The 15,134-nt window shown below is 45.2% G+C and overlaps 1 protein-coding gene across 2 annotated transcripts in view; it reads left to right on the top strand.

The window, feature by feature from the left end:
* Positions 1 to 15,134, top strand: part of LOC115168614 (kelch domain-containing protein 8B) — a 147,526-nt gene that overhangs the window by 119,786 nt on the left and 12,606 nt on the right. For both annotated transcript variants that reach the window (XR_003870710.1, XM_029724065.1), the window contains exon 4: positions 11,942 to 12,043. Coding sequence is in view for 1 of the 2 variants with exons in the window: in XM_029724065.1 (XP_029579925.1) it covers positions 11,942 to 12,043 (102 nt within the window). In the remaining variant the exon portion in view is untranslated. The remainder of the gene's footprint in view (positions 1 to 11,941; positions 12,044 to 15,134) is intronic.

Genomic DNA, 15,134 nt, shown 5'->3' with positions numbered 1-15,134 from the left:
AAAAACTGAGTTTAAATGTATTTGGCTAAGGTGTCTGCAAATTTCCAACTGTGCATGTACACATTCACTCCGGCACACACACATTCACCGACACACACACACATCCACCCACACCGCTCCATTTTAAACATGTAAATGCTATCTCCTGTTGGGGCCTATAAATATTTCAGAATATATAGTCCTTTTTTTTGTAACTTTTTCCCATCGTATCTCAAATAGTTATTTTGGTTTCTTATTCTATGAGTTATAATTTCCAAGACTATACATTTCAGTGATTGTTTCTTTCCTGTTGCTTATTTGTGATGCCAGGAAATCAAGCTAGTTTATAGTAATCTGTTTAAGAGCTGTTATTCTCAGAATTCTGAAGTGGTACCGATCGGATTGGAGGACCTGTGAATGAGCGGTTCTCCCCAAGAGTATGTGTTCTGGATTTAGTATGTGTTCTGGATTTAGTATGTGTTCTGGATTTAGTATGTGTTCTGGAGACAGTGAGCGGTCAAACGTATCATCCAATATTTTGTATACTTTGTTCCAGAAATGATTGAGGACTGGGCAGGACTATAGATGTGGATGTGGTTAGCCCTGCTCTCCCCACAGTTACCCAGCAGCTTGGTGTGATGTTACGGTTGCACTTTGATTGTATTATAGGACTTATGAAAAATCTTGACTGAATTTTCCAAGAGTATTCCCTCCAGAGTAGAGAGTTGGTTGTCTTGGATGTGTTTCTTGGTATGTCCTCCCAATCCTCTTGGGTTATTGCTATTTGCAGCTCATCTTCCCAATTCGTTACCACTATAATATTCTCATCTTCCTTTCTTCTTCTATAATCATATGTATGTGGCATTTACCTTGTTATATGTCTTTGCTATATATGTAATTAAAGGATGTAAATCAATAAACATTTTATTAGGTCCCACTGCTTTAGTAAGATAACGTCTTACTTGTAAGTAATTGTAGAACTGAGAGTTCTGGAGGTTGTCCTTTTTAATAGATTCTCAAATGTATCTATCCCCTTGTCTGTGAACATCTGATGATAGCTGCTCCGTCTTTTTTCAGCCCGTCATTTAAATGTATCACAAATCATACTTGGCTTAAAGTCACCGTCCATTACAATTTCTCGCAGGTTAATCAGGTCTGTTTGAATGCCTTTTATTTTTATTTTGGTGATCTTTGTCCAGACCATTATGGTGTTATTTATATAGGTATTTTCTATCTTCCAAGTGTGTTTATTGATAGTCTTCATAAATATACTTCTCCATTTGTTGGATTTCCATCTATCTCCATTTAGCTGTTGTTGCCATCCATACAATAAGGGATTTTAGTTGGGTGTCTATATATAACTAGCTCTAGTCCCACTGCTTGTTTACGTTGTTTTATTGTTTTAAGTTTGAGACAGGCTTTTCTTCCTCCCCAGATGAATTTACTCAAGAGTTTTCCCCACTGTTTTAAAGTGTTTGGAGTAGTAGTTATTGGTAGAGAACATTCATGTTAATAGTTTCAATTCTTCCTCTTATTGTTAAAGGTAGTAATGTCTATTTTTGTAGGTCCTGTTTAAGTTTGTTTTCCAGTGTTCCAAAGTTATACTGATCTAGTTTTGTCAGATCATGGGGGATGGTAATCCCTAAGTATTTCAGTTTATTTTGATTCCATTTAAGTTTAAACTTAGTTTTGATGTCTTGGGATATTTGTTGACCTACAGTCATTGCTTCTGATTTCCCTGTATTTAGTCTGTACCCAGATACGATATTTTATTAATTTATTTCATCCGTATTGGCTGGAACTGACTGAAGCATGTTTGTTAAGTACAGAATCACATGACCTACATACATTGCTAATTTGTGTTCTTCCTGATCGATCTGTATACCTTGTATTCAGCTAACAGTTCATACTTAAAATGAAGATTAAGGTTGACAGAGGATCTCCCTGTCTTGTCCATCTTAGGAGGTTAAAAGAGCGCGATAATGTATGGGTTTGGCCGGTGGAACTTTACTTGCCTCATTGCGCTCTAGTGACTCCTTGTGGTTGGCCGGCCGCCTGCTGGCTGACTTCTGTTGTCAGTTGAACGGTGTTTCCTCCGACACATTGGTGCAGCTGACTTCCGGGTTAAGCGAGCGGGTGTTAAGAAGTGTGGTTTGGTTGGTCATGTGTTGGAGGACGCATGACTTGACCTTCGCCTCTCCCGAGCCCATTGAGGAGTTGCAGCAGTGAGACAAGATCGTAATCACAAAATTGGGGAGAAAAAGATCAATAAAAAAAATGAAAAAAATAAGGTTTCTCTGCCTCTAAAGTTACCGTAAGCAGTTGATGATGGGCATACAATCTGGGCATACTGCCAAATTGCAGATACTGATAGTGAGGGTTTGTTCAATCAGTCACTTGCATGAACACAGAAAACAGTTATTAGAAAAGCACAAACATAGAACACAGAAATGTAGAAATAGAAAGCACTAGCAGCCATGTTTAGCATTAACTGAAGTTTATGTAGTGCATTATCCGGGTAGCCGGAAAGTAGATCATTGTAGTAGTCTAATCTTTAAGTGACAAAAGCATGGATAACATTTTCTGCTAAAAAACTTCCTTCTTCAAAGGGTTCTCATATGGGGACAGCTGAAGAACTCATTTTGGTTTAGATAGCACCTTTTTTTCTGAGAATGCGGTAGTAGAGCACTGCAACATTTAAACTCCAGGTTTCATTTCCATAATAGTTATTGCCTGTATTAGACTTGATCATGTCCACTGGTAGTCTTGTCGCTTGGACCAGACTACCAGTGGACATGATCAAGTCTAATACAGGCAATAACTATTATGGAAATGAAGCTATTTGTTGTGACCGCTGTTTATTAGGATTTTATGCTTCAGCTTTATTTATTTATTCTGCTTCAGCTTTGCTCTACAACAATATCTGTGTGATAGTGCTGTTCATATTTGTGTTTTCTTGGTACAGATGAAAGGGGGCAAATACTTCAGGCACACACTGACACACACTCTGTCTTGTACGAGCGAGTTATGGTTGTGTCTTGTGATGCCCTAAAAAACCCTCAAAATGTTTTAACACATCGCCCCGCTCTCATCATCTCTCTTACCGCTGATGCCACTCTTCCATCTCCTCCTCTTCTTATGTTAACCAATCCTCTTTCTCTTTATTTTCCCTCTCGCCTCGCCTCGCCTCGCCTCGCCTGTCTGTCTGTCTGTCTGTCTGTCTGTCTGTCTGTCTGTCTGTCTGTCTGTCTGTCTGTCTGTCTGTCTGCCTGCCTGCCTGTCTGTCTGTCTGTCTGCCTGCCTGCCTGTCTGTCTGTCTGTCTGTCTGTCTGTCTGTCTGTCTGTCTGTCTGTCTGTCTGTCTGTCTGTCTGTCCACCCCTCTCTCTCTGAGTTGTGATAAGCTGTGTAAAGTGGCAGGAGAGCCTGAAGGATGAGGGTGATTTCCCCTGTGTCATCCACAGGATTTAGCTATAATGAAAAGTAGAACGGTCTAGGACCTTGTCCTACTTCCACCGAATCTCTCACTGCATGAGAGGGACAACACAGACACACACAACAACACACACATCTACACACACACAACAACACACACATCTACACACACATTAACTACACACACCTACACACACACAGCAACTACAGACACACACCTACACACACATCAACTACACACACACACCTACACACACATCAACTAACACACACACCTACACACACATTGACTAAACACACCTACACACACACATCAACTAAACACACCTACACACACACATCAACTACACACACACACACCTGCACACACATCTACTAAACACACACACACATCTACTAAACATACACACATCTACTAAGCGCACACATCTACTAAACACACACACACAACACACACGCCTACACACATATCTACTAAACACACACACACCTACACACACATCAACTAAACACACACACCTACACACACATCAACTAAACACACACGCCTACACACATATCTACTAAACACACACACACCTACACACACATCAACTAAACACACACACCTACACACACATCAACTAAACACACACGTCTACACACACATCAACTTAACACACACACACCTACACACACACATCTACTAAACACACACACACACCTACACACACATCTACTACACACACACACACCTACACACACATCTACTACACACACACCTACACACACATCTACTAGACACACACCTACACACATATCAACTAGAACGCCTTCCCTGTAGCTCAGTTGGTAGAGCATGGTGTTTGCAACGCCAGGGTTGTGGGTTCGATTCCCACGGGGGGCCAGCACAGAAAAAAAAATGTATGAAATTGTATGAAATGTATGCATTCACTACTGTAAGTCGCTCTGGATAAGAGCGTCTGCTAAATGACTAAAATGTAAAAATGTAACTACACAGACACACACAGTAGGATAATAATAGCAGACCTGTCACTCAGCAGATAGGGCACGCCATATAGAGAATGGATAACACAAATGAGACCAGCGTTAACCTTCATACTGTATCGTCCACTTGTATGTCAGAACAGTAGCGTTCTGGTCTTGACAGTAATGGGCTTCATCTCCTACATGTTAGGGATCATTATTCCCATGGTTCCTCTGACAGCACGTTCTGCTCCTCCAGAGACTGAGTGAATCAGAGCTAGGCAATATATGGTAACTTTAATCATTTTACTTGACTTTTAAATATATTTATATGTAGTATGATTATTTTTTGTAGAACTGTGTCAATATTGTTCATGAGTTTCTAGTGGATAGAGCATATGGTTCAAGAGAAAATAGCCTAATTAATGGGGGGAGAAGCATCTAATCAACAATGGCATTATTTTCAATTAACTCTGCAACTCTTCCAACTATTGACTTTTTTCACAACTGCCATCAGTTTTACACCAAAACATTGACAACAAACACATATTGACGTAGTAAACGAACTAAAGTGCATGATAAAGTATATAAAATATATTTAATGCTGAAAACCTCATATTAAACACCAATGGTATTCACTAAGTTGATGGTTTCTATTTAGGGTAATGTTTTACAGCTTTTTTCATTTTAAATCATTTTATTTAATTATTGAATATATTTTACACCTGAAAAGGCCAGAAAGCGGGCCGGAGATAATTAGACACTTGATAATCTGAAATACCCAAAAGGGCCACTAGATATTACCAACATTCTGGCAGTGTGGGGTGGGGTCCTCCGATGGGTGGGTGGGTGGGAGAGGTCAGTGTGTGGTGGGGGGGTCCTCTGGTGGGTGGGTGGGTGGGTGGGTGGGAGAGATAGGTAGCCTGTGGGTTATTAAGCGAGGTGATTGGAGTCAGAAGAGGCAGTGTGTGAAAGAGAGGTAGGATTGATTCTGGGCTTTAAATAAACACACAGCTTCTCTACTCCAGCTGGGGCACTGTTCTCTGCCTGGCCCCCTGTCAGTCAGCACAAAGTGTGTCTGTGTGTGTACGTGCGTGCGTGAGTACTGTTGAGTATTACACTTGGAGCCTGGCTGGCAGTGTGTATCATAAAGATTATACAGCCTGTCAGTCTCTCTGCTGTTGGACCTGCAGCCGGTGAAAAAGGCGTGGATCCTATTGAACCATGTCTGTGTGTGTCTCTCTCTCTCTCTGTGTGTGCGTGTGTCTCTGTGTATGTCTCTGTGTGTCTTTGTGTGTCTGTGTGCTTACGTCCGTCCGTCCGTCCATGCGTGTGTCTCTGTGTGTGTCTCTGTGTGTCTTTGTGTGTCTGTGTGCGTCCGTCCGTCCGTATAATTATTTGCCTCCTTTCTCATTTTCTCTACTTTTGCATATTTTTGATGATCAGATCTTCAACCAAAACGTAATATTAGATAAAGGGAACCTGAGTGAACAAATAACACAACAATTACATACGTATTTTCTTTATTTCATAAACAAAGTTATACAACACCTAATGTTGAGTTAAAGCAGTTCTACATGCAAGAGTGGGCCAAGATTCCTCCACAGAGACATGAGAGGCTGATCAACATCTACAGGAAGTGTTTGGTTGGAGTCATTGCAGCTAAAGGTGGAACAACCAGTTATTGAGTGTCAGGGGGGGGATTCCTTTTTTTCACACAGGGGAATTGAGTGTTGCATAACTTAGTTAATTAAATTAATAAAATAAGTATCCATTTTTTTTTGTAAACTCAGGTTCCATTTATCTAATATTATATTTTGATTGAAGATCTGAAAATATTCAGTATAAAAAATATGCAACAATAGAGAAAATCAGAAAGAGGGCAAATTGTTTTTCACGGCACTGTATGTATGTATGTATGAAGGCAAAAACAAACCAGAAACAAAGCTATAGTGACAGAGCTAACGCTTGGCAAACCAACAAGCTGCCTGTGACTGATTGAATGAGAACCTCAAACCATCACTGTGTGACTAACCTTTAAACAGAAGACAGTCCGCTGGAAGATAGTTCCAGTCTGTCTGTCCTTGGCCAGCCTCTGTGCTGCAGCTATCATGCTATAGATCAGAGCTGTACGCAGAGATATAAGCCTCTTTTAAGAGAGCCCTGAGCACAAAAACACTGAGTTCTAGAATAAACAGCCATGGCAATGTCAGCCAATATACAGTATCTGCAGATTGCAGGGGAAGAATGGAAAAGTAAAATTGTGAATTTATGCTAAACTGCTTAACTTTATTTCCATCTCTCAATTTTTACATCTATATCTTTCCTCCATTTGCCTTGTGTTGAAAAGCCTATCTGTTCCAATAAGCTTATCCGTTAGTGAGCCTCGCCGTTTCTCCCCCCTCTGGGGCAGAAATTGCTCTGTGTGTCCTCTTCAATAACCCTGTAAAGCTTTTTGGGTTGGTGGGTGCGAGCGAGCGAGCGTGTGGTTCACACAACAATCTCTCCCTCTCTCAATATTCATCCTTCTCCATTCCCCTCTTCTCAACGCGTTCTGTTCTCTGTCTCTTGTTTTCTACCCTCGTCCCTTATTCCTACCCTCCTAACTCCCGTACCTCAGTATCTCCTCCAAACAGCAATGGCTGCCGTTTTACGGGCTCCTAACCAATTGTGCTATTTTGCATTGTTTGTAATATATATTATGTAATATTATTATGTACATAATACTTATTTCTCTCATTAAAATGCAAATCAATTTATAACATTTTTGACATGCGTTTTTCTGGATTTTTTGTTGTTCACTGTTCAAATAAATCTACTATTAAAATTATAGACTGATCATTTCTTTGTCAGTGGGCAAACGTACAAAATCAGCAGGGGATCAAATTCTTTTTTCCCTCACTGTTGCTCCCGGACCAGGCCCAAATCCCCGTCATTTGCATGAAGAGGAGACAGAGATAGAGGGGGCGTAGATCCGGGTGCCTTGTGAGAATTCGTCGGCGAGTGGGTAACCTGCCTCCACCATTCATCCTATTGGTCAACATGCAATCACTGGAGAATAAACTGGATGAGCCCGTTCAAGACTGTCCTACCAACGGGACATAAAAAACTGTAAGATCTTATGTTTCATCGAGTTGTGGCTGAACGACAACATGAATAATATACAGTTGGCAAGACAGAACAGCTATCTCTGGTAAGATGAGGGGTGGTGGTCTGTGTCTATTTGTCAATAACAGCTGGTGCGCAATCTCTAATATTAAGGAAGTCTCAAGGTTTTGTACCTCATGATAAGCTGTAGACCACACTATCTACCAAGAGAGTTTTCATCTATATTTTTTGTAGATTTCTATTTACCACCACAAACCGATGCTGGCACTAAGACCGCACTCAACGAGCTGTATAAGCAAACAAGAAAATGCTCATCCAGAAGCGACGCTCCTACGTGTCCAGGGAACTTTAATGCAGGCAAACCTGTTTTCCTTAATTTCTACCAGCATGTCACATGTGCAACCAGAGGGAAAAAAAACTCTACACCACCTTTACTCCATTTGGCAAATCTGACCATATCTCTATCCTCCTGATTCCTCCTTACAAGGAAAAACTAAAGAAGGTTGTACCAGTGACTCGCTCAATACGGAAGTGGTTAAATGACGCGGATGCTAAGCTACAGGAATGTTTTGCTAGCACAGACTGGAATATGTTCTCAGATTCATTCGATGGCATTGAGGAGTATACCACCTCAGTCACCGGCTTCATCAATAAGTGCATCGATGACGTCGTCCCCACAGTGACCGTACGTACATATCCCAACCAGAACCCATGGATTACAGGCAACATCCGCACAGAGCTAAAGACTAGAACTGCTGCTTTCAAACAGCTGGTCACTAATCCGGACACTTATAAGAAATCCTGCTATGCCCTCAGGCAAAGTGTCAAAACAGGACTAAAATTGAATCCTACTACACTGGCTCTGACGCTCGTCGGATGTGGCAGAGCTTGCAAACTATTGCGGACTGCAAAAGGAAAACTAGCCGTGAGCTGCCCAGTGACACGAGCCTACCAGACGGGTTAAATGCCTTTTATGCTTGCTTCGAGGCATGCAACACTGAAGCATACATGAGAGCACCAGCTGTTTCTGGACGAATGTATGATCATGCTCTCTGTAGCCGATGTGAGTAAGACCTTTTAAAAAGGTCAACATTCACAAGGCCTCAGGGCCAGACGGATAACCATGATGTGTACTCAGGGCATGCGTGGACCAATGTGCAAGTGTCTTCACTGACATTTTCAACCTCTCCCTGACCGAGTCTGTAATGTCTACATGTTTTAAGCAGACCACCATAGACCCTGTGCCCAAGAATGCCAAGGTAACCTGCCTAAATGACTACCGCCCAATAGCACTGATGTCTGTAGCCATGAATTGCTTTGAAAGGCTGGTTATGGCTCACATCAACACCATCCTCCCGGAAACCCTAGACCCACTCCAAATCGCAAACCGCCCCAACAGATCAGCAAATGACACAATCTCAATTGCACTCCACACTGCCTTTTCCGCCTTGACAAAAGGAACACCTATGTGAGAATGCTGTTCATTGACAACAGTTCAGCGTTCAGGTACCCCCTGTATATAGCCTCCACATTGACTCTGTACCGGTACCCCCTGTATATAGCCTCCACATTGACTCTGTACCGGTACCCCCTGTATATAGCCTCCACATTGACTCTGTACCGGTACCCCCCTGTATATAGCCTCCACATTGACTCTGTACCGGTACCCCCTGTATATAGCCTCCACATTGACCTCTGTACCGGTACCCCCCTGTATATAGCCTCCACATTGACTCTGTACCGGTAACCCCTGTATATAGCCTCCACATTGACTCTGTACCGGTACCCCTGTATATAGCCTCCACATTGACTCTGTACCGGCACCCCCCTGTATATAGCCTCCACACTGACTCTGTACCGGTACCCCCTGTATATAGCCTCCACATTGACTCTGTACCGGTACCCCCTGTATATAGCCTCCACATTGACTCTGTACCGGTACCCCCCTGTATATAGCCTCCACATTGACTCTGTACCGGTACCCCCTGTATATAGCCTCCACATTGACTCTGTACCGGTACCCCCTGTATATAGCCTCCACATTGGCTCTGTACCGGTAACCCCTGTATATAGCCTCGCTACTGTTATTTACTGCTGCTCTTAATTATTTGTTATTTTTATCTCTTACTTTTTGGGGGTATTTCCTTAAAACTGCATTTTTGGTTAAGTGCTTGTAAGTAAGCATTTCACTGTAAGGTCTACGCCTGTTGTATTCGGCGCATGTGACAAATCAAATGTGATTTGATTTGATTGGGTGTATTGATACACCATCCAAAGTGTAATTAATAACTTCACCATGCTCAAATGAATATTCAATGTCTGCTTTTTAAAAAATATATATATTTTTACTCATCTACCAATAGATGACCTTCTTTGTGAGGCATTGGTCTTTGTGGTTGAATCTGTGTTTGAAATTCACTGCTCGACTGAGGGACCTTACAGATAATTGTACGTGTGGGGTACAGAGATGAGGAAGTCATTCAACAATCATGTTAAACACTAGTATTGCAGTGAGTCCATGTCATTTATTATGTGACTTGTTAAAGCAAATTTAACTCCTGAACGTGTTTAGGCGTTGCCATAACAACGGGGTTGAAGGCAGCCTCCTAACAGTGGCAAAAGACCTCTGTTACACAAAACACCACAAAGTGGAATGACATTTGGCCATTGTCATTAGTCCACTGCTGCCCGCTCGCGTCTCACTGTCTGCCACTCATCTCTGTCTTGGGAAAATGTCAGTGGGTCTCGTCAACCACATTGCATCATTTTCTTGACATTTAGTTTTAATTATTGTGATGTCATGTTTAACTGGTACAGCATACCCACACTATTTATTTTGCCGGGGCACCGTACCGGACCGGCCGGCTTATTTTTACCCCTGGTTTTTGATCTCTCACATACAGAGGTGTTGATTTGTCACATAGAGAGGTGTAGGTTTTTGCTCCATCTTTGAGCTGCTGAGCTATTAGGGAATGTTCAGGAGTTATCTGAGGTCCGAGTCTTTGCTGCTGTGACTCCAAACCAGCGGATGAGGTAAATGGACTCTCCTCTACCCGAACAGTGCTGTCCTTTCTCTGACTAGACGGGACTGGACTGGACAGACCTGGGAAGATGCTGCTCTCCCTGATCAGTAACATGACCTTTCAATACAGCGTCAGATATATCCCCAGCAAGGTTGCTATCAATTCCATTTCAATTCCAGACAATTCAGGAAGTACACTGAAATTCCAATTTTCTTAAAGAAAATGTGGAATTGGAATTCAAATGAAATTGACCCCAAACCTGACCTCCAGTGAGCAGCTCATGTTGACACCTGTTCACATTTTGAGATGATTTCTGATCTTTTGAGTTTAACAGAGGATCAGTATGGGGTGAGAGCTTAACAGAGGACAAGGCCAGAGGGTTACAGTGAGTAATGGGGAGTGAAGGGGAAGGGGGTGAGTAGGACAGACCCTCATATCATTTATTAACGAAGCTTCAACCAGGTTGTTCTTTTTCTGTCCCGGTTTCCATGGAAAAGAGGCGCTTGAAGTCAGGCTTTTAGTAGACACTTTGCAGTGCATGAGGAGAGAAAGAGAGGATTATGTGGGGATGTGGGCACGCTGTCTCAAATGTAGAAAATGTAATGTGCCGTAGGGCAGACATCTCGCCACACAGACAAAGCAGCCAGAGAAGAGTGCACCTGGGACGGCCTCATTGTGCTTTGTGATTCATAGAGCTCTGTGAAGCTGAGCACAGGCAGCCTTCTTATATACTGCATGGTCAGTCTCCATCAATTTACCTGAGGGAGAGAGAGAGAGAGAGAGAGAGAGAGAGAGAGAGAGAGAGGGTGAAATCAACTGAACTTGGGGAGTGCTAGAAATAGAGGGATTGAGAGAGAGAGAGAAAGAGAGAGGATGAAGGAGGAGGGAGAGATTGAAAAGGGGTAAAGCATGAGAAATGGCTTGGAGGAAAGAAGAGAGAGAGGGAGACAGAGGGAGACAGAGAGAGAGAGAGAGTGAGAGAGAGAGAGAGAGAGAGAGAGAGAGAGAGAGAGAGAGAGAGAGAGAGAGAGAGAAATGAAATTGGTTAGTGTTAGAAATGGAGGGATTGAGAAAGAGAGGATGGAGGAGGGAGAGATTGAAAGGGGGTAAAGCATGAGAAATAGCATGGAGGAGAGAGAGAGGGAGAGAGAGAGAGAGAGAGAGAGAGCGGGGAGAGAGAGAGGGAGAGAGAGAGGGAGAGAGAGAGAGAGAGAGAGAGAGAGAGAGAGAGAGATAGAGTCTGTAGAGTGTCATACCTACAACTCTAAGCTGCTGTTTTCTCCATGCAGTAAACAGGCCTACAGTTTGGAGTATATTGTCTTGTATTTGATGCAATTAATAATGCTAGAACAGGGATTGTGATGTTTGTCTTACAGTATGTAAGACAAGCTGTATGCTCTCTGACCTTTACCCCCTGACCCCTGTGCCTCAGGTATCTGGATCAAACCAACCCGAGCCTCCAGGATGAGGGATAAGAGAGCAGATTTCGCAGCCGGCTGTCTGGGAGGAAGGGTCATCGTTGCGGGGGGACTAGGTGAGCAAAACGAACACCATTCATTTTAACACGGTGTGGCAGTCACACCATGAAAAGTCAGCATTTTAATTTAATCTGAGGGTAAATGTTTCCTCGACTGCGTGATTGTAAGCAGTTTACATTTACAGCCCTGCGCGGCTCAGTAGGATATAAAGCAGTGTTGAGACAGAATGCATTCTGTTCTCTCTGGCTTCATATACATTCTGTGTCATTTAGTTAACTGATTGGTTCATTTGGGTCTCCATTTCACTGTTTATTAAAGAGACAATGAATCAAGCTTAGAAATACTGTCATAAGAAACTGTTCCCACTGTCTCTGTGCTGCAGTGAGGGAGGGAGGGAGGGAGGGAGGGAGGGAGGGTGGGAGGGAGGGAGGGACAGAAGGAGGGAGGGCGGGGGGCAGAGTAAGGGAGGGAGGGAGGGAGGGTCAGAAAGGGAGGGAGGGGCGGGGGGGCAGAGGGAGGGGGGGATGGGGGAGGGAGGGGCAGACGGAGGGAGGGAGGCGGACGGAGGGAGGCAGACGGAGGGAGGGAGGCAGAGGGAGGGAGGGAGGGAGGGGGGGGGGGGGGCGACAGAGGGAGGGAAGGGGAGGTGACAGAAGGAAAGGGAGGGCGGGGGGGCAGGGAGGGATGTGAGGGGGAGAGGAGGGAGCAGGAAGGGGGGGGGAGGGGAAGCGGGGGGGAGAGGCGGGGGAGGAGGGAGTAGGGAGGGAGGGAGGGGCCGAAGGAGAGAGGGGAGGGAGGGTGTCAGTCTTAACCATGGGCCTATTATCCTAGAGGGATATTTTAGGATTCTGATTCAAAGATGTTATAATTTCCCTTCCTCTTAATTTTGTCAAAAGGCTGGTAAATGAGGGATCTGCCCTCCATTAACAGCCAGGCTGGGAGGATTGCCTCTGTCCTTTTGAGGCCTGAATAAGGCACCTATTTGTATTGTATTCTATAGTGTCGGAGTGGTTGAAAGCCAAAGGGATGTTTTTCAGGGTGACATTAGATTGTCATGCCATTCAGAAGCTAGCCTCGTCCTCCTCCTCCTCCACTCTATCACTGTAGCGTCTCTTGCTGTGTCTCCCAAACATTTCTGACTATCTTTGCCCTTTCCCTCTCACTATCCTTTCCTCACATTTTTGTCTTTCTGTTCCCTCTCAGTGTCTGTCGGTCACTGTCCCCCTCTCCCTTCTCACTGATACAAAACCAAATTGATATATGTATGGATCATGTGATTAGAAACTGATTTGAATGAACTCGGTAGAGTGGCAGTGTAGAGTGGTAGTCTGTGCAATTATGTAAACAGACTGCATTACAATGTCACGCACGCACGCACGCACGCCACGCACGCACGCACGCACACACACACACACACCACACAACACACAACACTAAGTTTCCCAAGTCTCCCCCAAATCTCCCAAGGCTCCCCACAAATCCTAAAAAGTAATCTAAATTGAGGTAAATGGGTGGAGTGGCTAGGGCACCTGCTAAAATACCTACTAGGTTGCTGAGGCAAATCAATGCTCTTGGTCCATTTGCCCCATAACAGAACATGTGGTCAAATCCAATTCAGTAAAACACCCACTGGCAGAAAAATTGAGACATAGAGTAGGTAGATGTAGCAGAGGGAGGTGGGTTGTGGGTAGGTAGGTAGGGTAGCAGAGGGAGGTGGGTTGTGGGTAGGTAGGTAGGAGAGGAGGGGGGTTGTGGGTAGGTAGGGGTGTAGGCGAGGGAGGTGGGTTGTGGGTAGGTAGGTAGGTGTAGGGAGGGAGGTGGGTTGTGGGTAGGTAGGTGTAGGAGAGGGAGGTGGGGTTGTGGGTAGGTAGGTGTAGGAGAGGGAGCTGGGTTGTGGGTAGGTAGGTAGGTGTAGGAGAGGGAGGTGGGTGTGGGTAGGTAGGTGTAGCAGAGGGAGGTGGGTTGTGGGTAGGTAGGTGTAGGAGAGGAAGCTGGGTTGTGGGTAGGGTGGTGTAGGAGAGGAGGTGGGTTGGGGTAGGTAGGTGTGGAGAGGAGCTGGGTTGTGGGTAGGTAGGTGTGTAGGAGAGGGCGCTGGTTGTGGGTAGGTAGGTAGGTGTCGGAGAGGGAGGTGGGTTGTGGGTAGGTAGGTGTAGCAGAGGGAGGTGGGTTGTGGGTAGGTAGATGTAGCAGAGGGAGGTGGGTTGTGGGTAGGTAGAGTAGCAGAGGGAGGTGGGTTGTGGGTAGGTAGGTGAGGAGAGGAAGTGGGTTGTGGGTAGGTAGGTGGGAGAGGGAGCTGGGGTGGGTAGGTAGGTAGGTGTAGGAGGGGAGGTGGGTTGTGGGGTAGGTAGGTGTAGGAGAGGGAGCTGGGTTGTGGGTAGGTAGGTAGGTGTAGGAGAGGGAGGTGGGTGTGGGTAGGTAGGTGTGTAGAGGGAGGTGGGTGTGGGTAGGTAGGTAGCAGAGGGAGGTGGGTTGTGGGAGGTAGATGTAGCAGAGGGGGTGGGTTGTGGGTAGGTAGGTGTAGGGAGGGAGGGGGTTGTGGGTAGGTAGGTGAGGAGAGGAGGGGGTGGGTTGTGGGTAGGTAGGTGTAGGAGAGGGAGGTGGGTTGTGGGTAGGTGGGGTGTAGGAGAGGGAGGTGGGTTGTGGGTAGGTAGTGGAGAGGGAGGTGGGTTGTGGGTAGGTGATGTAGCAGAGGGGGGTGGGTTGTGGGTAGGTAGATGTCGGGGGAGGTGGGTTGTGGGTAGGTAGGTGTAGGAGAGGGAGGTGGGTTGTGGGTAGGTAGGTGTAGGGAGGGGGTGGGTGTGGGTAGGTAGGTGTAGGAGAGGCTGGGTTGTGGGTAGGTGGTGTAGGAGAGGGAGCTGGGTTGTGGGTAGGTAGGTGTAGGAGAGGGAGTGGGTTGTGGGTAGGTAGGTATAGGCGAGGGAGGTGGGTGTGGGTAGGTGTTAGCAGAGGGAGGTGGGTTGTGGGTAGGTAGGTGGTGTAGGAGAGGGAGCTGGGTTGTGGGTAGGTAGGGTGTAGGAGAGGGGAGGGGTTGTGGGTCGGTAGGTGTGTAGGAGAGGGGCTGGGTTGTGGGTAGGTGGTAGGTGTAGGAGAGGGAGGTGGGTTGTGGTAGGTAGGTAGGTGTCGGAGAGGGAGTGGGTTGTGGGTAGG

Source organism: Salmo trutta, chromosome 30 (assembly GCF_901001165.1).
Source record: "Salmo trutta chromosome 30, fSalTru1.1, whole genome shotgun sequence".
Lineage (NCBI taxonomy): Eukaryota > Metazoa > Chordata > Actinopteri > Salmoniformes > Salmonidae > Salmo > Salmo trutta.
Note: the sequence above shows the minus strand (reverse complement) of the source record. Positions and strands in the feature narration are given on the sequence as shown.